Here is a 26,306-nt window from a genome sequence, read left to right on the forward strand (position 1 = left end):
TGTACACTGTACCCAATGTGTAGTCTGTTATCCCTTGCCACTTCCCATCCTTTCCCGAGTCCCCAAAGTCCATTGTATACTTCTTATGCTTTTGTGTCCTCACAGGTTAGTTTCTACATATGAGTGAGAACATATCATGTTTTGTTTTCCATTCCTGAGTTACTTCACTTAGAATAAGGCTCTCTAATCCCATCCAGGTTGCTGTGAATACCATTATTTCATTCCTTTTTATGGCTGAGTAGTATTCCATGGTGAGTGTGTGTGTGTGTGTGTGTGTGTGTGTGTGTGTCCCATTTTCTTTATCCACTCATTGATTGATGGACATTTGGTCTGGTTCCATCTTTTTGCATTTGCAAATTGTGCTGCTATAAACATGCATGTGTAAGTATCTTTTTTGTATAATGACTTTTTTTCCCCTGCATAGATACCTAGTAATGGGACTGCTGGATCAAACGATATATCTACTTTTAGCTCTTTAAAAAAATCTCTGCACTATTTTCCATAGTGGTTGTACTAGTTTACATTCCCAACAGTGTAAAAGTGTTCCCTTTTCATGGCATCCCTGCCAACATTATTATTGTCTATTATTTTTATCTATTTTGTCTATTATTTTTATCTATCTTATTATCTATTATTTTTTAATTTTTATATTATGGACATTCTTGCAAGTTTCTTTCTTTTTTCCCTTCAATTATCAAGTTCAGATAAATCTCTTCCAACCTTTGTTAGATTCTTAAATAGCTTGATTGCCTGCTTAAATACCCAAACTCTTCCTTCAAATAATTCTGATGTGATTCAAAAGTCTCTGAATTAAATAATCTAAAATTAATCAACATTTATTGAGTACCTAGTACATCTTATAAATGCGTTAATTAGAAACATACCCAAATTGCATAGTAAACATGAATCTTGAATTAGCTGCCATGTAGTTGAACTATCCAAACATAACTAGCAATATCAAGTGGTATAGAAGGGGGTCCTCAACTGGGATGGTAATGATTGCTGATTACACAAATTAGAGTCAAATATAAAACAGGTAGTTAAATTGTTTTGCTGGAATTAAAAAATTTAAACAATTCCATTTGTAGCACTGAAAATCAGTGATTAGAATTTCAGTTATTACTAGCAAAACAGCAACAACAGTAAAAGCTGAAAAAGCCAGCTCTAATGGCATCAACATAGACATTGACCTGTCATTTTTAATTATAAAAAACAATGATCTGCTAAATAAACCTAATACACTTTGGGGTTAAGTCTCTGATTATTAATTGATATTTTTGCCTTTGTGCAAAATTATAGATGCCTTTAACATAATAGATCATCAATCCATGATGATTACATTGAAATGAGTCTTACAGGAAGTAAATTCAGGAGAAAAAACAGGTAGAATTGGAACCTCCTATTAATAATCTCCTAAATGTTTTATTTAGTCTACATATTCATGTTTACACATACAAATTTTATAGTATAAGAATTAAACTGTAAGTCAAAGAAATCTGATAGATTTGGGAACAGTGTTTTTAATATCTGTGTTTTAATTCCTTTTTCGGAAAAGCAGGAATAATAGTAAACTTTGTCTCTTCTAAATGAAAGGTTGTAAGAACTTTTTAATCTGTGAAAGACCTTTGCATTATTCAGAAGCAAAATATTAACGTTTTTAATGGGGCACAGGCAGTCACAGTAGAGAACACTGAGAATTTGGAGATACAATCAGATGTTATCCTATTAAAACAAAATTAGTAGAAAATCAACCTGTAGCTGACATTAGCCACTTCCAGAAATTATTCTTTCCATTCTTTAGGGGCTACTTTACTAATACTCTTGGATCAAGTTACATCCTGGATTAAATCAAGGCCCAGGTTACTTATGTGACTCTAATAGAAATAATCAAAATGTTTCCTGAAAAACTGCAACCTCATTGATAGTATTTTAACAATCGGATTATGCTTTTCCAGTAAAGTTATTATTTTCCTAAGTTAACAATTTCATGCTTCTCACTCCACCCAAAAGGAATAGATTGGGACATATGTCCTTTTCATCATAATACTACGGTTCTGTTCTTTGGGCACCAGAATTGAAAGATACTCCTACAGGTTTACAACACTCAAAACAGAATTCAATCACACAAACTCTTCATTACTGGCATGCAACCCCAAGTCCTAAATCCTCAAGATAGTGGTGGGGAATCTCAGCCCAGGAATCAGACATTGTTTGTCTTGTTTGTGCTGGCAGAGATAAAATTGAGGCTAGGCAGTTCTGGGCATTCAGATTCTGGGATATCATCCACTTATGGTTTGGTAGAGGATGGGAAAAATAAAAATAAAAAATGTTCTGACTGGAGCAAAGCAGCTACTATTGGGGGCCCTAGGGTGTTAAGTGATGTCAGTTCTTAGGGGAAAATGCTTATCTAGGGCTAAAGAGAGGATTCTATTATTTTAACATACATTTAAGTTGACTTAGCAACTCATCAACGGATGTTCAACACTGAAATCCTTACTGCATGGTGAATTTCAAGCAGCCAACATAATTTGTATAGCACTCCCATAGAAGACACGCCCTTAAAATCAATCATCACTCCAAAAGAATTTGTTTCTAATTATCAGAAACTGACCTCCCAAATCCATCTCATCACAAGAAGGCTTTCTTCCCCCCCACCAACATCCACCCCCACTCTATTTTTGCTGGGGGCATATTGGTCCTTTGAAAGGGATTTTATGGAATCTCTTTCTGTGGAACAATTCTCAAACCTTTCCTTACCACCTGACTCCATAACACCATTTGCAACTCTCATCACTAAGAAAATAAGAGAGATTGAAACATCCTTGTAAACTGAACTGCAAGCCTCTACTTGTGCCCATTTTTCCTGCATTCCCTCCATTATTCCCAGAGAAGAGCTCCCATCAAAGTCTTCCTCTTGAGCTGTGGAACCTCTTTGTTCCCTTGCCAAAGCCTTCCTTCCTTCCTTCCTTGCCTCCTTCCTTCCTTCCTCCTTCCTTCCTCTAACCCTTCTTTCTCCTACATTATAAATGTTTTTTTAAAACAGATCATTTCTATTAATAGTAACATGTTTGTTACTATTTGTAACAAGAATATTCTATCTCCTCTCTTGAGAAAACAAAATAAAACACCTTTTTCTCTACCCAAATATTTTAATAGCCTTAACATTTATTCATTGCTCTTTAGGGTAAAGTTTTACAAATGCACTGCCTTCATGTTTCAGGTTCATTTCATTCTTCAATCCACTTCAATTGGGTTTAAACTGCTCTTGTCAAAATTACTAACATTATTTACAATGCCAAATACAATGGATACATTTTCCCTCCTATTTGACCTGTCGGCCACATTCAGCACAATTACATGAATGGGGCTGCTCTTTTAGCTTTCCAAGTGTGGCATTTACCTAGCTTTTTAAACTCTTCACTCTCAGATTATCTGGGATCCTCTAAATTTGGAATTCTTCATGTTTAACCATTACTTGCTTTTAAGTCCTATCTATATGCCGATGAGTTCCAAATATAGTTGCTCAGTTCTCTGACCTCTGGATTTATATCCAACTATCCTCTTGGAATCTCCACTAGGATACCCAATATATATTTCAAACATATTAGGCCTTGTGTTAGGCTGAATAACATAAACCCCCAACCCTAGATATCTATGTCCTAATCCTTAGAACGTGTGAATATATTATCTTACATGGCAAAAAAGACTTTGTAGGTCTGATTAAGTGAAGGAGTTTGAGATGGAAAGTCATTCTGAATCATGCTGGTAGGCTCAACATAACAAATTTTTTTTAAAGAGAAAGACACAGCCTATAGAATAGGAGAAAATGTTTGCAATCTATCCATCTGAAAACGGTCTAATATCCAGAATCCACAAGGAACTTAAACAAATTTACAAGAAAAAACAAAAACAAAAAAATAAATAATCCCATTAAAAAATGGGCAAAGGACATGAACAGACACTTCTCTAAAGAGGACATTTATGTGGCCCGCAAACATACAAGAAAAAGCTCAGCATCACTAATCATTAGAGAAATGCAAATCAAAACCACAATGAGATACCATCGTGTTAATCATAATGGCAATTATTAAAAAGTCAAAAAAAAAAAAAAAAACAGATGCTGGCAAGGCTGTGGAGAAACAGAAACGCTTTAACAGTGTTGATGGGAATGTAAATTAACTCAGCCATTGTGAAAGACAGTGTGGCGATTCCTCAAAGACCTAGAACCAGAAACCCAGTGATCCCATTACTAGGTATATACCCCAAAATATAAATCATTTGATTATAAAAATACATGCATGTATGTGTTCATTGCAGCACTATTCACAATAACAAAGACATGGAATCAATCCAAACACCTGTTAATGATAGACTGGATAAAGAAAATGTAGTACATATGTATCATGGAATACTATGCAGCCATAAGAGGGAATGAGATTATGTCCTTTGCTGGGACATAGATGGAGCTGGAAGTCATTATCCTCAGCAAACTAATGCAGGAACAGAAAACCAAACACTGTGTGTTCTCATTTATTAGTGGGAGCTGAGCACTGTGAACCCATAGACACAGGGAGGGAACAACACACACTGCAGCCTGTTAGTAGTGGATGAAAGGGAGAGCATCAGAAAAAATAGCTAATGTATGCTGGGTTTAATAGCTAGGTGATGGGATGATCTGTGCAGCATATCACCGTGGCACACATTTATGTGTGTCACAAACTTGCACATCCTGCACATGTACCCTGGAACTTCAAAAAGATTGAAAAAAAAAAAGAGGAAGACAAAGGATAAAAGTCAGGGAAGGTGACATGACCATGGAAGTAGAGGGATTATGTGATACAAGGGCACGAGCCAAGAACCAAAGAATGACTACAACCACAAGAAGCTGGAAAAGGAAAAGAAAATTCTCCCTTAGAACCTCCAGAAAGAACTGTCCTTGCTGACCCTTTGACTTTAGCTTACTGGATTGATTTTAGACTTCTAACATTCAGAACTGCAAGATAATACATTTATGTTGCTTTGAGCCAACAAGTATGTGGCAATTTGTTTTAGCATTAATAGAAAACACCTACGGATCTCAATGTATGAAAGTGGGTTTTAATCTTTCCCCAAACCTGTTCCTCTGCAGTTGAAACTGACCCAGTAATTAGCACCTTAACTACTCAGTTGCTCAAATCAAAACCCAAGAAACCACCACAGATTCTTCCCTTTTCCTTTACCACCTCCTTCAATTCATTAACAACCCCTATTAATTTTCAAATACACTTCCAATCTGTATATTTCTCTCCCTTTCCACTATGACCACCTATGTCATAGGCATCATTATTTCTCTCCAAAGAAATTAAATGGCCCTTTGAAAATAATTTCTTAGAGAAAATTTCACAAACTAGTATGTAATGAACCCCATACATGCATAAAACCACTATACTAATTATCAGTATTTCACAAGTCTTCTTTTTTCTCTTACTCTTCTTTTTTTTCCAGAGACTATTTGAAAGAAAATCTTATGTATATTATTCCACCAAAAAATACTTCATTATTTACCCCTGAATAAGAACATATTTTCTAACAACCCCTTTGCCATTTTATAGTTAAAAATTATAAGAAGTTCTTTCTTAATGTTATTGATACAGTTCATAGTATGTTTGGATTTCTTATTGCCTCAAACATGATTTTTATAAATAGTATGCTTGAATCACATTCAACAAGGTCCTTTTATTGTATTTAGTTGTTACGTTTTGTAAGGGTCTTTTATTCTATACTAATTACTTCCCATTTCCATCACTTTTTATATGCCATTGATTGTTGGATAAATGGAGTCATTGTTTTTCTGTAGAATTTTCACATTCTAGATTTGGCTGGTTACTTCCTCATGGTGTTGTTTAACTGATTCCTCTCTTCCCTGTATTTCATATAAATGCAGAGGACTAATTAGATTCCGCTTCAATGTTTTAGGCAAGAATACTTTATAGGTGTCAATATGTGTTGCAATCATCATATTTTGAGACGCATAGTATCCAGCTTTCCCATTTTTAGTGATTAGCTCAATTGATGGGATTCTGAGTATGTCAGTCTGATTTATTCATTAGAAAATTCTTCATTAACCTCTCCACTACTAGTTTAAGCAGCTATGTGTGATCATTTCAGAGATCCATTACAGGTCACAAAATGGCGATTTTCTAATTCTGTCATTCCTACTGCTTTATTTGCTGAAATTTTATAAATTGGAACATGCCCTCATTAACTACTTATTACCCTGAAATACATGTTACCAAGGAAAGGTAAAACAAATGTTTTCTCTCTTTCTTTCTCTCTTTCTTTCTCTCTCTCTCTCTCTCCTCTCTTTAATTAAGGAATTTCAGAAAAATATGAGGTAGTACCCTAGCAACTTCAATGATGATCAATGTATGTGTTTAAATTTGTCTAATAAACCTCATAGATTTTATTCCTTTGACTTGTTTCAATCCATGCAATTGCGTTTTTTTAAAATTGAGATGACCGACTTACAAAACAGCTGTATACAATGTATACGTGTTGATGTATATATATATATATATATATATATATATATATATATATATATATGTATACACTTGTAAAACTATCATCTCTTGAAGTTTCCCCTCTGCCTTTTATTGGTAAGAAAACATAAGATCTACTCTCCTAACAAATTGTTAAGTATTCAATACAGTATCGCTAACTATATGCACTATTTTGTACAGTAGATCGCAGAATTGTTTTCATCTTGCATAAGTGGAACTGGGTACACTTTGATCAACACATTTTCAATTCTTGCTCCCCTCAGCCCCTAGTAACCATCGTTCAAGTCTCTGCTTCTATGAAAAGTTTGACTATTATTCATGTGACACCTTCTTAGCTATCCTTGCTTCTTTTATTACCCTTTCCAATCAATTTTTTACATATTATATAAGTTGATCATAAGGAAAAAAATGTAAATTAGATTATTGCAGTCTCTTGTTTAAGTTTTTTTTATGTTATCTTTTACTATGAAATATGCCCCCAATTCCTTACCACTGATTACAGGTGCTGCCTAAGTTGGCCCCTGCTCATCTTTCCACGCCCATTGCATTCCATTGTCATTCTCTATTCTGGACAACATAGAGACTGTTTTTCAGTCAGTTCCTGGAAAATGCCAGTCTCTTTCCTATTTCCAGTCTTCTCTTGATATCTCATCTACATGAAATTCTTTTCCTTCAGATCTTTGAATATTTGTATTCTTCTCATCGTTAAGATTTCAGTTCAAATACGACCTCTGCCAAGAGGACTTCTCAGATCACCTGGTGTAAAGTTGTCTCTTCCACTTATTTTCTACCTCATCTCTTTGTAATTCATTTTAAGGCACTTATTACAAAATATATTCATCCTCTTTCTTCTCTCTTCCCTCCCTCCCTTTTTATCTTGCTTTAGTCCTTCCTTCCTCCCTTGTTGTGTAATTCATTCATAAGAATATAAGCTCTATCAGGATACTGTCTAATTTGTTTACGATCAGTCTCTACTGGCTTAGCACTAGCAGGCACTCAAAAAATATTTATTGAAATAATTATATAATACATATTGGTGAATATATCAATAATATTTATTTTCCATTCTTGAAATTTTCCCTTCAATAGCATGTAATCAGAAAACAGAATGTATAGAAAGATGAAAAGAATTGAAAGAGTTCATTGCTAAAGGCAACTCTGCATTTTTCTAGACATATAACCTTGGAGGTCGGGCATGGTGGCTCATGCCTGTAATCCAAGCACTTTGGAGACCAAGGCGGGTGGATCACCTGAGGTCAGGAGTTCAAGATATATAACCTTGGGAAATTTATTCTACTTCTCTGTGCCTCCGGGTTGTCACCTGTAAACTGGGGTTATTGATGATCTCTATCTCTAATTTCCTGCAAAGATTAAATGTGCACTATATGTGCACTGTAAAGCACATACAATGATTTTTGGCACATAGAAAATGCTCAATAAATACTATTATTCATTGTGTCATGCAATTATCAATTAGCCAATATTTTTAAAAACTTCACTAAACAAAAGAAATGTGTTGCAAAGAAAAAAGAAAATATGGGTCCTGTCTTATGAAGCTTAAAACGTTTGTAGAAGAGAAAAAAAAATGAAATAATTATATGTTAGGTAAAATGACATGAATTAAACCAACAGGCTTATTTTGATAAAGTGTAATCATGGAGGGGGCACATACACTTGAGTGATTAGGGCTATGTCTCTGTGACAATGACATTTAAGCTTAGGTATAAAGAATGATGAAGGTTAACATGGCAAAAGTGTTCTAATAAAGAACATATGGAGCCCAGAGAGCTTGGTATATTCTGGGCACTACCAGAAAGCCAGTGTGACTTCAGTGTTCTATGCAGGGCAGAGAAATGGATGAGGTTTTGGGGGAGGTGAAATGGGAATGAGGCCCAAGAGGGTAAGATCTTGTAGATCATGATATAAAGTCTGGATTTTATTTTAGATCCATGAGGAAGATACTAAGGAATCTAGGAAGCTATTGTGATTGGTTTGACCAGAGGATATGGCGACACAGACCAAGGTGATGACAGTGATGACGAAGAATAACTGGCTTCAAAATATATTCTGGCAGTAAACCCCTCAGTGTTTACAACGGATTAGATGTGGGGGAAGAAGAAATAATGTTAGGAGTTAAGACTGACATCTAGTTTTCTGGCTTGAACAAAGAGGTGAGTATCAGGTTGCTATATATTGGGATAAAAAAGCTTTGTGGAAAATCCGGCCATAGGAGAGGAGACAACTGAGATACTGTAAAACAAAGAAAAGGGCTTGATACTTGTTCATTGCAATAGCTTTGGAAAGAACAGGAGTTTCCAAAACAAGATTCAAGTTTTCTAAAAATTTAAAAACATAGAAAAATATTTCAGCAAGTTTTCAACCAGTTTCATATTTGAAATGCCATATCCAGCACCCCAGTCATGTTGCCACACTGACTAACACAGCACCAGCAAATGTTATTACAACAGCACACTCGCTCTCCTAAAAGTTAAGGTCTGTCAGTATTTCCATTATAAACTCCAATTTTCAGGGGCTTATAACTTGGCTATTTTAAAATCACATCAGGCTGAAACTTGCAAGTAATAAAACATTAAAAAAATAGATTTAGTGTATTTTTGTCAAGATCTACTTAAAACATTGCCAAATTGTTCTGAGATAAATTGACTTTCAGTTAATATATTAAGACAAATGTTTAATTAAAAGCACTCTTTACACTTGTTGGAAAAATGACACTTTATAATACTGTCATATTTCATATGTATAGATTAGATATGGTGGACCACAAACATTACATTGAAGCAGTTTTAACACATTATGCCAGAAGTTGGCTTATGTATTGCAGTTTGGGACGAATTTCTTCCTGATAAAACTTGCTGTAAATTGGTTAAGGTTCTTCTGAGGAAAAATAATTTGTTCAATTTTGTTTTACGAATATGTATTTTTATTATTGTGCCAAGCAGAACTTAGTCTAAAATATATCTTATTTTATTTTGAGACAGGGTCTTGGTCTGTCATCCAGGCTGGAATTCAGTAGCAAAATCACATCTCACTTCAACCTTGTCCTCCTAGGCTTAAGTAATTCTCCCACTTCAGTCTCCTGAGCAATTGTGACCACAGGTGCATGCCACCACCCCCGGCTGTTTTAAAAAAATTTTGTAGAGGTGCCCAGGCTGTCAAACTTAGTTTTCAATTAAAAATATGCCATCTTCGGCTTGGGATAGAATATTCAGATTTCCTGTTAGTAAAGGAATTTATTAATAAATGGATTCCCACCTAAGTTAAGTTCACTTAAGGCCTTTTGGAAAATTAGTTAAGCCAGGTTTCATGAGGAACCTGAAGACACTCAGAAAATGTTACATAATAGAAGCAATTAAATACTAAATCCTAGGCAATATGGGGGATGCAAAGATGAATAAGGAATGTGCCCCACCCTTAAAGGACAATAAAACAAAACCAAAGCAGACACAGGCAAGATCCAAAAGAGTAGAGCGGTTAAAGCATAAGATGATACTGTGAAGGGGTTGCTTTCGATGAAGAGATGAGGAAATACTTAGCATGAGAGGGGGCATTTAAGCAGGATATTGAAAGCTGGTTATGGAAAGAGAAAGGGAACAGATGAGCGCTCTATACAGACACGACAGCATGAGCTAAGGGAAAGAGCCAGGGAATTGCATGACAATTGTTGAGATCATAGCACCTTATTTTTCAGGAATTGAGCCACATTTGCCCAATAGATGTCACTTTATGGGTTTGTTTCCTGAATTTCTAAAAAGTGCAAATGTGTTTGGGTGTGTGTATTTATGTGTATATTTGACTAACAGGGTACATTAGTTGAATGTGAAATGAACTCTACTTGGTAGGTTTCTTCCTTCTCCTTCCTCTTCCTCGTCTCCTTCTCTTTCTCCTTCTCCTTCTTCTTCATTTTTATTATTATTATTTTTTTGAGACAGAGTCTCGCTCTGGTGTCTAGGCTGGAGTGGTGCAATCCCAGCTCACTGCAACCTTTGCCTTCTGGGTTCAAGCAATTCTCAAACTTCAGCCTCCTGAGTATCTGGGATTACAGGCGCATACCACCATACCCAACTAATGTTTGAATTTTTAATAGAGACAAGGTTTCACCATGTTGGCCAGACTAATTTGAACTCCTGCCCTCAAATGATGCACCCACTATGGCCTCCCAAAGTTCTGGGATTACAAGCATGAGGCACTGCACCCTGCCTGTAAACTTTAGAATAAGTATTTATAAATATTAACAATAAAGAATAAAAAGATAAATATTTATTAAGAAAAAAATCCTTTAAGAGAAGAGCAAATGTCAGACTATGTTAAAAATAATATTTATTCATCATTACAAATGTTGCATCAGTTTTCTTGGGCAGAAAAAGAACTGATATGAAACAATACCTTATCTGGTTGGGTGCCAAACACTTTGGGACACCGAGGCAGGAGGATTGTTTGAGCCGAATAATTCGAGACCAGCCTGGGCAATGTAGTAAGTCCCTGTCTTTCCAAAAAAATTTAAACATAATTTTAAAAGAAATAATACTTTTTGAGGCTGAGCGCGGTGGCTCACGCCTGTAATCCCAGCACTTTGGGAGGCCGAGGTGGGCAGATCACGAGGTCAAGAGATCCAGACCATCCTGGCCAACATGGTGAAACCCCGTCTCTACTAAAATACAAAAATTAGCCGGGCATGGTGGCGCGTGCCTGTGGTCCCAGCTACTCGAGAGGCTGAGGCAGAAGAATCGCTTGAACCCAGGAAGCCAAGGTTGCAGTGAGCCGAGCAACACTCTGTCGAGAGAGAGAGAAAGAGAGAGAGAGAGAGAGAGAGAGAGAGAGAGAGAGAGAGAGAGAGAGAGACAGACAGAGAGAGAGACAGACAGAGAGAGAGAGAGAGACAGAGAGAGAGAGTCTGATGTTTCGATCCTCTCCAGCACTCCAGCATTCTCCACTCCCCTTGTATTTTCTTTTCTAACATAGGACTTTTTTATTTCTCTTTATTTTACCATGAAAATCTACCTATTGCTGTTTTCCATATATTTTCTTATAAGTAGCATTCTTTCTTCCATCTTACCTATTATTAAAATTGTACTTTCTTACATTTCTGAAATGCTGAGTTACGTATGAAAATCACTGATTTAACTTATGCTAAAAGTGAAATCTAGTAATATTTATGACATGAATTTTATGGTATTGCATTGAAAAGTATCTTTACCTCAAGTGTTTAAAACTCATACATTTCATAGAAATTAAATATCTGAATTAAAATTAAATAATGAAAATGAATGACATTTGGGAATATGTCCCTAACCTTTGGATTATAATAAGCCTTTTTAATTATAAAAGAAACTGATAAGCCATAACAAACAAGATTAATTAATAAATTACAGTAATAAAAACAAAAAATGATTTTTTGAATGACCAAATATTAATGAAGTAAAAAAAAATTAAATGAAAGCATGATAGTACATGACAGACTATGCCTAATAAACAAAGGACCCCCTATAGCCATAACATCCAATAGAAAAAAGGGGAAAGCAATCAATATATTCACAGAAAAGGAAATATAAATGGACAATGAATATAAGAAAAGATGCTCAACCCACCAGGAGTTAGGGAAATAAAAACTAAAACAAGAAGCTACTAGTTTTTTGCTCACAAGATTAACATAAGTAAGATTTAAAACACCTTGTTAATGGGGGTATCACAAAATAGGCTTTTTCATATATCCTTGGTATGAATGTGAATTATATGACCCTTTCAGAAAGAAATCTGCCAGGATTTACTAAAATTAAAAATAAGCAAATACTTAAGGGAATCCAGCCTAAGATACAGAAATAAAAATATTCCACATGCTGAGTAGTAGTGGCTGCATTTGAATATTGTTTGGTGTAAAGTTTCAGCATATGCTTTTTTCACAATCTATTCATGTGAATGCATTATTATTTGGTATAAAATAAATAAGATATAGCAAATAAAAAATGAAAAATTATAACTCATTAACAGCCATATCACATAGTTAGCACTGACTAATAGATCATTTTAATGTCTTAAACAACATTACTGTTTATGGGGATAGTGCAATGACTACATCCTCTATGGCTAGTTTTAATTCTTAGAACTTCGTTTACAGTAACTCAATCATTCTCTATCCTATCTGCATATGGATTTACCATTCTGAAGCTTTACCATAATATTTTTCTTTGACCTAGGGCCAAGGTATTAATTTATATGTGAACTTATCTTATAATAATACCTGGCTCGATGAAGTATCTTTGGTTGGGGTTGAAGGAAAGTTAGCTAATGTTTCATTTTATTTTTACAAACAACACATTTCCTGGTGATTTATATTTTCATTTAGTATTAAAATCCTCTTGTAATTCTTGTCATTCTCTCCTTGTTTTCCTATAACTATTTTGCCTAGAGTAAATTCTTAATTATCCAGTGACTGGATATTGAATCTGTGGCTTTTCCAAATCATCCCTTTTTAATTCTTTACTGGTCATTCTAAAGCATTTAAATGTTTTTTTTTTTAATTTTTATAATTTCATCAGATGATAAATGATGGTAGAGGGAGAAGTTCATATTAAAATAAGCAGGTTCCTCTTTTGATAAAGATTCCTGATATAAAAAGTTTGATTCCAATGAATGCATAAAATAAATGTTTTAACCATTTGTGGATTGGAATCCTTTCACCATCCTATATAACTTAAAGTCAAAGCTCTATAATTTGCTCTTATAATAATTTTATAATATAATAAACATATTACACATAATTATATTAATTTATGTAATTAGCATATAATATATAACATAGTAATATTACTAAGAGCAAGCTGCAAGTGTTAAGAAAAAAACCTAATAGTCATACCACTCCACACCACCTGCTAAGCTGCACAGAGCTTGCAATAATGGTGAATGGAAAGTTTTCTTCACAAATGTGAGAGGATTAAGTTGTTCTGACATAGAAAAGTCCTCGAATAGGTTTAGGGATCCTACTCTTCATTTATATGCTTCCCTCACTAACTTTAGGCTTCTTTTGGCCCTAGATGTTTTTATGCTGCTCTGTGACTGTGGATAAACAGCTATTGTCCTCAATGCCATCTATCAAACTACCTTTTGAACACAGGCAACTGTGCTCAACTATTTTCCTTTCACTCTACACTGGCCAGAATTTGTATTCTCCCTTCCTATTGACTTTTCTGTTGACCAGAATAACAAAATGAATTCATACTAAAGTGTTACAACCCTCCCTTCCTTTCAAGAAAAATTTCACTGAAAAGAAAGAAGTTTTAAACCCAATGGAATTCCAAATTACTTTAATTTCTGGAAATTTCACAAAGAACAGAATGTTTTGCTACAATGCACGTTTGTGTAAAATCGATGAACTCAATTGGCAAGTAGAATGACATCAGTATAGAATGCAGTTTTAGCACCACTAAGCAACAGCCACTGAACACAAAATACATTGATGCAATTGAATGTGGCACCCCACTTCCTCCTGTTGGCTCTGTTTGGCTGCGTTCTGTCTTGGAAATGTTTGTTAGCCTTTTCTCTGTCTTTGTGAATTTTACTTTGTGTAAGTCTTCCTTGTATTCTTCCATCAAGCTATTTTTATTTATATTTACTGCAGTGTTTCTTCATTAAAAATTTATATTTCTTCACTATGTTGCCCAGGCTAATCTTGAACTCCAGGGCTCAAGCAATCCTCCAGTCTCAACCTCCCCAAGTATTGAGATTAGAGGCCTGAGCCACACCACCCAGCTAGTTAGACTCTTGGTTACAAAGTTACATAGCTTTTGATGGTTCACCCAACCCATTTTTCCCTTAAACTTGCTACTTTTATTGAATGATTTTAAAGAATTGTGAAGGTTTTTCAGGAACATAAATTACTTAGTTATAAGAATGCTTGTAAAGCATTTTTTTTATTTTGAGACAGAGTCTAGCTCTGTCACCCAGGCTGGAGTGCTTGAGGCGTGATCTGGGCTCACTGCAACCTCCGCCTCCTGGGTTCAAGCGATTCTCCTGCCTCAGCCTCCCAAGTAGCTGGGATTACAGGTGCCTGCCACCATGCCCAGCTAACTTTTGTATTTTTAGTAGAGACAGGGTTTAATTGTATTGACTAGGCTGGTCTCGAACTCCTGACCTTGTGATCTGCCCACCTTGGCCTCCCAAAGTGCTGAGATTACAAGAGTGAGCCACCATGCCTGGCAGCTTATAAAGTATTTTTAAAAGTGGGGGGAAAATATCCTTCCATTCTACCTTTTCTTTTTGTCCTTCCTCTCCTATAGTGGACAGCCAGAGAGAGAGCAAGACAAAGGAAATTTTTTTCTTTCTCTCAGCTCCCAGTATTTTAAGTGTCTATTATAAGGGTTTAAAGCTACTCAGTCAACTAAAATCACGTCTTCCCCTACAGTTATTATCAATAATGATAACCTTAATTACCAAAGGTTTCAAATTAGTGCAGTTCTAATGCTACTGGTCATGTCTCTATTTTTACTAAAATTCTCTTAATTTTAATCACATCTAAGATTCTTTGTTTCAAATGTCTTTTCCTATGAGCATGTATAATATTTTGAGAAATAGTCTCCTTACATCCTCTTCTTCCTTATCATTTAAATTGTTTTGACACATTTTTGGAAAAGGTTCGGAGTCTGTAACTCTCCTTACTGTTGTGTTTAAGATTTTAATCAGGGCCTGTTCTAGGCTTAGAAAGTGCTACAGAGTTTCTTCAAACTGTTGTTGTGTCTCAGATTTTTCACATAGTCACTTGATTTTATAAAATTTAAAATGCTAAAAATTTGGCTAAAATGATGAGATCAGATCAGCTATCTATCCATATAAACAATGTGAGACACCACCTTTTGTAGGAACTAATGGGGACATATCTCAGAGCCTTCTGGTCTCTTTATCCTCAGAGCTTCTGCAGGTATTTCAAAAAGTAGGAAAATATTTTCATGCCAAAAAATTTAGAAGAGAATAAGATTATACACATTCCAACAAAGCATGTAATATTTATTATAAATGAGAGAAGATAAATTAAGAAAAAAAATTGGAGTATGCAAGTGGAGCCAGATGTAATGTAAAAAAAGCACAAGCTCAGCTCTCTTGTAGCCAATGTGAGAAGGGTCATCTGTCCACTATACTGTGTCCATCAGCTGAAACAAACCAGTTACTTAGAGGACATAGACTTACTTTTGGAACTGATAACAGAAAAATTTATTGTGTGTGAAGATTTCATGATTTGTAAGGAATCCATAAGCCCCACACTTTAGGTGCCAGAATGTAGGGATCCATTAGCCCCACATTGGGCACCAGAATGTAGGGAGGTAGCCCTACATCACCTGTGGGTACCCCGAGTTGGGTGGTGACAAAGGATGAGAAAAAGTGGGACCAGGGCGCCATCACTTTATTACTCTAGAGGAAAACAGTGAAGGCCCCGAGCTCTGATCATCCGCACTATTTATTGATTACAATCACTTTGATCTACAGCATAGGGTGGAGTGATGGTGGAGAGAGGGTGATGGTGGAGTGTATCAGTGAGCTGGAACTGAATCAGTGAACAGGAACTGGTGTGTCATCCTAAGGACTGATAACAGTGGTGGTTTGGGAGTTTCACAAAACAGGAACATGTGCTTATTTTTAGCTTATTATGTATGTACAGCTGATGAAATGTGGGCCTTACAAGGAGCCTACAAGTCTGGGTACATCATAGTGCTAAGAAGGGGTTTTACGTCCTTGAGCACAATGTTTATGCTAACAGAGCTGAGGGCACCCTGCACCGGAACATGAGGCATGGAGAGGCCTTCCTCTCAGAGGCCTCCTGCAGCCTTCTGCAGTTCGTTGTTCCTTGTTTCTATGTTACTCACCACCAATCTAGGTGGGCACTCTGAAAGTCCTTTCTCCTTTGCTGTTTTTCCCAACAATGATCTATGTGATCAGTAATGTTTCTGTATTTGGAAGAAGTTTTTTCGATTAAGGGTACGTGGGCTAGTTCTTCTCAACCTTGTTTCAACAGATTTAGTTGGAATGATGCTGGGACACAGAAAATAACCCAAAATGAAGGACTCAGAAGCAAAAGTGTTTCTCTGATCTTCTTTTGCCCTCCTCTCAGTTCCATTCTCCCCTTAGGCTAGCCATAGAAACTAGAAGCAAAAGTGTTTCTCTGATCTTCTTTTGCCCTCCTCTCACTTCCATTCTCCCCTTAGGCTAGCCATAGAAACTAGAATCACCTTTCCCCAAGGCAGGTCAAGACACAAAAACCCCCTTTCCCTAAAGCCAGCCATAAAACCTAAAATCATTACTTATTTTCCCTTTGCCTTTCTGTATAAAAACTACTCATGAAAAAATGATGTGTCCTATCTTCTTTGGCTGTGGGTTATAAGACCCCCATTCCAGAGATGGTATCACCTCACACCAAGAAGGAAGGAATGCATTTTCAGAGAGCCCAAGAATCTAGATAGACCAGCCCTGCTGGGATCTCCCACTCAGTCTGTCAGCATGAGATTATACCTTTTTGTCCAATCATATTTCTTCATAATTACCCATGTTTTATTGAACCTCAGCATAAAAATGGACACTTTCCCCATCACTTTGGGAGGCTGGAGTGGGCAGATCACCAGGTCAGGAGTTCAACACCAGCCTGGCCAACATGGTAAAACCCTGTCTCCACCAAAAATACAAAAAATTAGCCAGGCCTGGTGTCAGGTGCCTGTAATCCCAGCTACCTGGGAGGCTGAGACAGGAGAATCGTGTGAACCCGGGAGGCAGAGGCTACAGTGAGCCAGGATTATGCCATTGTACTCAGCCTGGGGGGCAGAGTAAGACTCCATCTCAAAAAGAAAATAAAAAGGACACTTTCTCCTATAGCTTGGGGTCTTCATTCTGAGGGATCCCACGTGTACACATTATATAAATTTGAATGCATTTTCTCCAATTAATTTGCACTTGTGAGTTGACTTCTCAGTGAAACTTTAGAGGGCCACAGAGAACTTTTCCCTTGGCCCTGATAGTCTTTCCAGGCTAAGGAATGTTTGCAAATGAGTGATATAGGTAATTTTATTTCCCATACTATATACTAGTTCTTAGAGGGTAGAATTTGCTTATTTATCATAGAATTGGAATTTTGTATAGTTGGTGTTTATTAATTCATGAAATGAATAGATAAAAAGATGCACATATGGGAGGAGGGTAGCCTCATTGTCTGATTCGTCTCTCCTCAGGATTGGGTGGTACAAAATAGGAAGATGCTAACAGGGCTGGCCATAAGCAAAACGTTAGCCAGTGTTGTTTGCTGGAGGTATCTGTCTTTCATACTCACCTTTTAAAACTCCTCTGCCCACTTTTAGCCTCATCAGATGCCTCTGCTCCTCAGCACCAAGTACCTATGAGTTTATCTACCTTTGCTATTGTGTCCAGACGTCAGTTTTCTGGGGGACTCAGAGTGCCACATTTGATTAACTGTTGGGAAAATGGGGATAGGGAGTATTTATGTCAATGAGTGCCTAGCAGTTATCAAGTGTGAGATCCTATACATTGAAAGTGGTTCTTTGAGCCCTTGAGATACATCTTTAATGAGACTTCCTTAAACTAAGGTCTTTCCCTTTCCTTCATTCATCAAACAATAAAAACTGTTGTCACCCATTCAGAAGGTACGTACTTCTATTTTTAATTAAAGCAGGCAAGATTAATACAATAAACAAGTGAATTTTTGTTTGGAGTTAGAAATTAAAAGACTTGTGTTCAAGATTCAACTGCCAAGAATTAGCTATGTAACCTCAGACAAGTCCTTCAATATCTGTGTAACTTTTGTGCCTGTTATATAAATTGAGATAATTTTCTGGTATGTAGATTGAGATAATTACTTGCCCTTTCTGACACCAAGACCCTCCATCTTTTAGCCCATTATCATTAATTGTATTTACCATTTTATCTTATGAACAAATCACTTGAAGGAAAAGACTGTGTTTTATTGGTTTGTATCCTAAATGCTTATCAAAATGATTGTTACATTGTATACTCAATAAAATGTCCATTGGTCCAATGAATTAATGAAAATATTTGGAAATTTTCACAGTGCAAAATAAATGTAAGTTGTTTGAGGGAAGCAGGTCCAACTTTACCATGTTTTCCTCTCCTTTGGGCCTGGTAGTTCCTACCTGTGGAGCAATGGCACCAAGCAATCAGTACCAGTCCGTAACGACAGATTGGATGGTGCCTAGATGTTGATGCATTTTACACCTTCATCCTTCTGGAAGTGTCCTCACTCCAAAGGTCTTGAATTCCCTTTGGCTCATTTGGTGTACAGTGTCATACATTGCTCCTCATGTACAACCACATACCGTTGCACAATACCTGTAAAAAAATCAAAATGTTGAGTATTTATTCTGACACATTTTGCATGCATCCAAGTGCTCTAGGTTTGCCTTTTCCATAATTATACCATTGAGGACTTGCGATCTTATTACATACCAGACATTATGTAGTCACATAAATTAACTCATTCTATCCTCATATGTCTATGATATAGGTACGATTGTTATCTCCATAGTCACGATGGAGTTATATCAAAATGGAGATAACAATAGTATCTACATCATAGACATGTGAGGATAGAGTTGAAGAACAAAAAAGGTGTTTAAGTATTAATATTTTGCCCAAGGTCACAAAGAGGGGCGTAAGTTCTACTATCGGCTGTCTGGCTCCAGAGTCTAATTACATTATGCTAACTCTTGACTAATTGCTTCAATAGCTGTATTTTTATATTCATGTTTCTTTTGGGAAGGAGTAATAAAAATCCTGAAGCTTACTTTAACTATGAAATACATACCCTTTACTTCTATAGTCCCCCAAACTTTTAACTGAAGTTCCTCTTATGTGCTTATACTGGTAAGGATAACTCTACAGTATTTATATTTATAAAATATATGAAAAATAGAATTTGGAAGAATGTTCTCATTTATCACTCAGTAAAGGGATTGTTAAATCAACTTTTTTCAAAAAACAAACCAAACCACCAGAAACCTACTTCAAATCACACACTAAAACTCTAAAGAAATGTTTGATTTAAAATACAGAAGACCCTAGAAGAAGCTATTTTTTCCCTTCTAGCTTAAGTCAAGCCTAGTGTGCTGTGACTGTACCTTTTACATGAGCCGTTAACTATCTTAGTATCAAAATGGTGAAGTTATCACTGTACTGCTTCCTACTCAATCATCTTGCATATTGATAATTTTGTACCCGTGTCTCCATGATGGAAGATCTTGTGTTATACACCACCAAATTTTAGCAAATTAGTTATAATACTCTAATACTTTAATATGTGATGAATAAAAAGGCAGAAAACTCAGAATTACAATAAACATCAGGCTATTTCAGAACACCAGTTTTTCACACCTAATTTCTTAGCATACAGCAGTTCAAAAACCATACATTAAGCATAGTTTGAATTGTCCTGAAGTTATATTCTGAAGGGTTTGTAACACTTAAAAACTGACAATGTTAAAAAGGCAAAAGCATTATAACTCATAGACAGCACACAAGACTTTTACTTCATCAACAAAATGTGAGAATGTCAATGTTTTATTTGCTACAAGGATAAGGAGGAAAACAGCAAAATAAATTTGATAAGATTTACACTTTATTACAAGTGATTTTCCTAAAACTCACAACTTTCACAATTGGCTGCGTGAAACGGAGAGAGAAAAATAAGGGAACTTTCACTAGTATTAAGTAGGCCAACTCACATGATCCCTCCAAATGAGTTTAAATGAGAACGAGTACATTTTTTTCTAGCTGGGAAAATATTTTCCTTAATTGAGTTTAAATAATTTACCCATAGTGATGAATAAGCCCTTGGGCTAGGCTCAGAAACCTCCTCTACCAGCCTGTTTCATAAGAATTAAAAAAATATTTATGGAACATCCATGAAATATATATATATACTTTTTTTTTTGGTTGTAATAGTAGAGACAAGAATTTTTAAAAATCCATACTATTTCTCTTTCTGGTCTCTTTCACCTAAATGCACCTTCTGAGTTTCTTAGGTATGCTTTACAAAGACTATTTTACTTAATGGATTCATGTGTTCATCAACTTTAGCACCCTATGTGTGTGTTAAGAGTAATGAGAGCGGGGCTATTTAAACTGCTTCCTCTTAGCCTTCCCATTCATTACCAGTAGCAAAGTTTACTTAGAAAACAATGAAGAAGAAGTACCATAGCCCACAGGCACCTAGGAATGGGGAATTAATTCAGACTGAGAAAATATGGCTCTGGAGAGATACTAAAGTCGTATTGGAAATTTATGAAGTTTAAATGAACCCTTTCTCCCCAGCTTCAGACTTAGATAAGGTGTGAGATGTCAGGGATGTACATGGACCCTTGAAAAACTGGTATTTTCATCCGTGTTCTTCCCCCTTCCCTCCCCTGCGAGACAAAATATACGGAAATACAAGTGCTTGGTACTACACGCTTTTGAGGCTTAAAAGCCCAGTAATAAGCACGCTGTATCCGTTGTTGAGGGGGATCACTTTTTAAATAAACATCACCAGAAGAATCTCTTCAAAGGGAGAATGAAGTCACTCTCCCTCCCCGGAGGCTATGAGGGAAAAGGGAGACAGATATTTCCCCTACTTGCACGTGGGATCTCCCTTTTTCTGCCTTGGGAGGTAGCTGAGAGAAAAGGCAACGCTCAGTCCTCCATGGCAAAGTCTTTGGTCTTCTCCTCCTGGTCTCCCACTTTGTAGCGCAGCAGCACGCGCAGGCGACGGGGGTTGTCCCGGGAGGGCAGCAGCGTGATCTCTCCTGATACGTCCGTGTCTTGCTCCACTTGCACCGGCTCGTTCAGGTAGAGGAGCGCCTGTTTCCAGTGCGTGGCCGGGTGAAAAGGCGAGGTGGACAGCACCAGGGGTTTCTCCGACTCCCCTCCAGGGAAGGTCACCTGGAACCAGATGGCAAAGCCGTGCATGGGCGCCGAGCCATAGCAGCTGCAGCGGAAGCGCCCGCCCACTCCGGCCTCCAGCTCCTGCTCCAGGCCAGCGCGGGAGAGCTCTAGCTGAGCAAAGCGCTGCGGCCGGGCCAGCACGTCCTCGCCGGACAGTCCCTGTACCACGATCTCCGAGTGGCCCATGAGGCAGCGCGTGGCGAAGCCCTCCAGGCAGCTCATGTCCACACCATAGTGCTGCTTCACCTGGCTCCAGAAGCCCAGGCGCCATTCCAGCATCTGGTCGCTGATGGGGGCTATGAAGAGCTCGGCGGAGGCCGGTAGGAGAAGACCGCCTTCCTTCAGCCACTTGGTTCGCGCGTGGAGGACGGACCTCAGCATGGACTCGTGCAGGAGGCCGTATCCCATCCACTCGCTCACGATGGCATCCACCTGCTCCGGCAGCTCCACAGTCTCCACCGGTCCCGGCAGGACGTGCACTCGGTCCTCCAGCCCGTTGAACCGCACCACCTCCCGGGCCTGTTGCCAGATGGCGCTGGCCTCTACCGCGTACACGCGCCGGGCGCCGGCCTGGGCACAGAAGATGCTCAGAATGCCGGTGCCCGCTCCCACGTCCAGTACCGTCTTGCCTCTCAGTGCTGCCCAGTTCCGCAGGATGCCCAGGCGGTAGGCATCGGTGCGGACACGGTCTGCGATCATCTCCTCGTGGACCGAAACGTCTGAGTAACACTCGTAGTACAGCTGGTCCCGCTCCCGCTTAGTCCTCCGGGGTCGCTCCAGGGCCGCCTCCCGCTCCGCGCCATCTTCCTCTTCAGTTCCCTCCCCTCCTTCGCCGCCGCCCCCCGACTCAAGCTTTCTTTTCTTGGGCTGCGACATCTTGGCCGCCCCGGCCGGCTCCCGGCGTGCGTAGCGCGCCACGGCACGGGCTCCAGGAAACGGGGGATTCTGGGACTTGTAGTGTGCGCTCGTCCTTCCCACTTCCTGCGGGGTCCCCTGACCGGAGGGCCGGAGTGTCTCCCCGGTGCCTGCCCACGGGAGCTGTTTTGTACTGCTCTTCTGGTGTCCTGGAATCCCTTTTCCCACCCACCATACCCACATTCTGAGATCCTTTCATTCCCCCTCCAACCCTTATCACTTTGTTGTTTTCATTCCCTTCCTGAAGTCGACACGCCCACTCGAGACTAATAATCCACCTTTCTCTGCTCAATTTATCTTCACCTTTGGTTTTTTTGTTTGGTTGGTTTTTGAAACTGAGTTTCGCTCTTGTTGCCAGGCTGGAGTGCAATGGCACGATCTCGGTTCACCTCAACCTCCGCCTCCCTCCCGGGTTCAAGAGATTCTCCTGCCTTAGCCTCCTGAGTAGCTGGGATTACAGGCATGCACCATTACGCCCGGCTAATTTTGTATTTTTAGAAAAGACAGGATTTCTCCATGTTGGTCAGGCTAGTCTGGCACCCCCGACCTCGGGTGATCCACCTTCCCCGGGATCCCAAAGCGTTGGGATTACAGGTATGAGCCACCACGCCCAACCTAACTCACCTTGGTTTTATTCCACCGACTATGGCGGCACCATCCACCCACTACCGCCTTAGCAGGACAATTGTAGCTCTTAAAGTGCTCCAGATGTGGAAATTATCGAAATTGCACTACGCATTTCTCTTTTCTGTTTTCAGTGGAGTTAGGGTGCAAATGTAACAAAATAAAAAACCTAGCAGTACAAAATCTGGGTTCTGATTCCAGTATGACTACTAATTAGTCGAGTGATTTAGGGCAAGAAATAGAACTCTGGCCTTCAATTGCCCATTCACCCACTAATGAATCTTCATTGCAGTTGGGGAAGAATTATGTTTCTGGTTATACTTAGAAAAATAGTTATTGGCTTTCGACTCTGCTCTGATATTCTGTGTGGCTCACTCAAGAGTTAAATCCTGAAAAGTGCAGACTAAAGAGCCATGTGATCAAAGCAAACTCGTTGCTAGGTGTATTTTTCTCTCGCTACGTATATATGTGCGTGTGTGTGTGTATTTTTTTTCCTCTCAGAAATAACAGAATCCATTTCTGTTGATCACTTTTTCAATGCAACTCATTTTTTCCAGTGTTTGTCTGGAAATGTTGACACTCTCCTCTTCCTCTTCTATTTCTCTTAAAGCCAACCATCAACTGTTATTCTTTGTTGTTTAAAATAAATTTTAAAATATGCGTGGCATCTATATGAGTGTCTGTGTTATGAACAAGGTGGGCATAATACCATTTTCTCCCAGCTTAAAAAAAAAATCACACAGAAGAAAACTGACTTTTTTTTTTTTCTCGTGGTCTAGAATTATGTCCTTGTAGCCAATGGGCCTGTATTCCTTGTCTGGGATGAAAGTTCTTTTATCCTATTTTCTCTGTTAATCTTTCAGTAACAGTATAAGCTTATTGATGTGGCATCCTCTGTTCTACTCAACTTCTAACTCAAGTGTCTCCATCCTGGCTTCTCATTAGAATTCTCTAAGGAGCTTTTTAAAAAAATACCTATGCCTGGGTCTACATCAGACCAATTAAATCAGAATCACTCCAGTGGAACCTGGGCATCTAGTTTATAAAAGCTTCCCAGGGAATTCTAATGGGGAGCCAGAGTGAGAACAACTGTTTCTCACTAAGAGGATCTTAGTTAAATCTTGATCATTATTTTAATTGGGTAAATTATATATTTTTTTCAGTGGCCTGGGCTCAACCATTTAAGGTTAAAAACGTTGAAGCATTTCTTCTCTTTTTCTGCCTTGGTTTTATATATTATTTCAAGATAATTGACGTCCAGTGGGGACATCAGATTAGAGTTGTAAATGTGACCACTTTAATACCTTACTTTTATTGATAGATTGTTACTTAGTATATATTTTTGTCATTCTTTCTTTCCTCAAAATGTCACCTTTTCCTTCTAAATATATTGACTTCTTTATGATATCTTTTAAGAAAATTCTGAATATAAGTTTTACTGGTTCTACCTCCAAAATATATCTTGAATCCATCTGCTTTTCTCCATTTCTATTGTCAACACCCTATTTTAATCTTCCATATTTACTTGTCTGGAAATTAATCTCCTAAGGGATCACTCAGCTTCTAATCTCATCCCTATCTAATCCCTACTCTACATAGCTGAAAGAATAATATTTTATAAAACACATTGGACCATGTCATTCTTAAGTAACTTCCAAAGTTTGTTAGTGGAATAATTCAGTAACTTGAGGTAACTTCCCATCTTATCTCATACCATTCTTCCCAACTTTTCATTGGGCTCAAGACATACTGAGCCGGGTGCAGCGGCTTGCACCTGTAAGCCCAGCACTTTATGAGGCTGAGGCGGGTGGATCACAAGGTCAGGAGTTCGAGACAAGCCTGGCCAATACTGTGAAACCCTGTCTCTACTAAAAATACAAAAATTAGCCAGGCGTGGTGGCATGCGCCTGTAGTCCCAGCTACTGGGGAGGCAGGAGAATTGCTTGAACCCAGGAAGCGGAGATTGCAATGAGCCAAGATGATGTGCCACTGACTCCAGCCTGGGTGATATATATATATATATATATATATATATATATCAGCTTTTAATAACACATTTCTTTCCTGTGTCAGGTCTTCATGCATACTCTTCCAGTGCCAAGAAAATCATTTTTCTCCTTAGCACTTTAGTAGCTTCTTTTCATCCTCATGTATCAACTCAAATGTTACCTCATGAAAAAGGCCTCCCCTGGCTGCCTTAAATAATATTTTCAAACCCAAGACACTTTTTTGTTCCTTCCTAGTATTCTTATTATCTGTGTGTATTTAATTAATTTGTTTGTTTTATATACAATATAAACCCCAGAAGACTTGGACTTTTGTAGTCCCACTATTCTAGTCCCTAGCACTAAAACAGAACCTGGCACATAGAAAGTGCTCAATAAATAGTCTTGAACAAAGACTATTGTGGATGCACAAATTATTATTCATACAGGAAAGAGTAGGGAGAGCTTTGCTTTGTTAGTTCAGTGTAACTGGTAAACTCCGAGAGAAATACAGATATAGATAGAACGTAGAATGCTCCGAGAAATGAGAATAGTTTAAATTTTAAACACTCTTAATTCTTTTAGATAGAATAAGCACCAAACATTATCCCTAGAGTAGATTAAAAAAGGCTGGTGGCACTTTCTTTTCCTGCACTTAGATTTGACATAGAGAAGGAGTTCTTTACTGATCTTTTGTACCACACTGAGATGTTTTAAGAAAGAAAGGGACCTAGAGCATAACGCTTCCCTAAGCCCTGCAGCTTAGCAGCAAACCACCTGCATGAAAGAGTTGGAGTTCCGCTGGCAGAGCATCCTTTGTATTTTCATTTCAGCAGTCTGTTTGCCACGTCTATTCAATGCTCAAACCCAGTTTTCAAACAAATAACCTTGAAATTAACTTAGTGCATCTTGACCACCATTAAGAAGCAGAGCATCCTTTGTATTTTCATTTCAGCAGTCTGTTTGCCACGTCTATTCAATGCTCAAACCCAGTTTTCAAACAAATAACCTTGAAATTAACTTAGTGCATCTTGACCACCATTAAGAAGAAATAAGAGATCAGAAAATATTAAATGCGTCACATGAGTAAAGGTGGGTATTATTTCATAAAATTTGTTTCGTGACTCGCGCCTGTAATCCCAGCACCTTGGAAGGCTGAGGTGGGCAGATCAAAAGGTCAAGAAATCAAGACCATTCTGGCCAACATGGTGAACCTCATCTCTACTAAAAATGCAAAAATTAGCTAGGCATAGTGGTATGCACCTGTAGTCCCAGCTACTTGGGAAGCTGAGGCGGC

At 38.0% G+C, this 26,306-nt stretch overlaps 1 protein-coding gene across 2 annotated transcripts in view; it reads right to left on the reverse strand.

Moving 5' to 3' along the window:
• PRMT6 (protein arginine methyltransferase 6) overlaps nt 1–22,384 on the reverse strand; it is a 107,477-nt gene extending 85,093 nt beyond the window's left edge. The window contains exons 1-3 of one of the 2 annotated variants that reach the window (XM_078332622.1): nt 21,176–22,384; nt 18,701–18,896; nt 17,863–18,002 (exon numbers count right to left, since the gene is read on the reverse strand). In XM_078332622.1, coding sequence (XP_078188748.1) covers nt 21,234–22,361 — 1,128 coding nt within the window. In that variant the 5' untranslated portion in view covers nt 22,362–22,384 and the 3' untranslated portion in view covers nt 17,863–18,002; nt 18,701–18,896; nt 21,176–21,233. Of the gene's footprint in view, nt 1–15,536; nt 18,003–18,700; nt 18,897–21,175 lie in introns of those variants that run through there. The other variant, XM_054236603.2, reaches the window with a different exon arrangement.
• Nucleotides 22,385–26,306: the final 3,922 nt, after the last annotated feature.

Source organism: Callithrix jacchus, chromosome 7 (genome assembly GCF_049354715.1).
Source record: "Callithrix jacchus isolate 240 chromosome 7, calJac240_pri, whole genome shotgun sequence".
Classification (NCBI taxonomy): domain Eukaryota; kingdom Metazoa; phylum Chordata; class Mammalia; order Primates; family Cebidae; genus Callithrix; species Callithrix jacchus.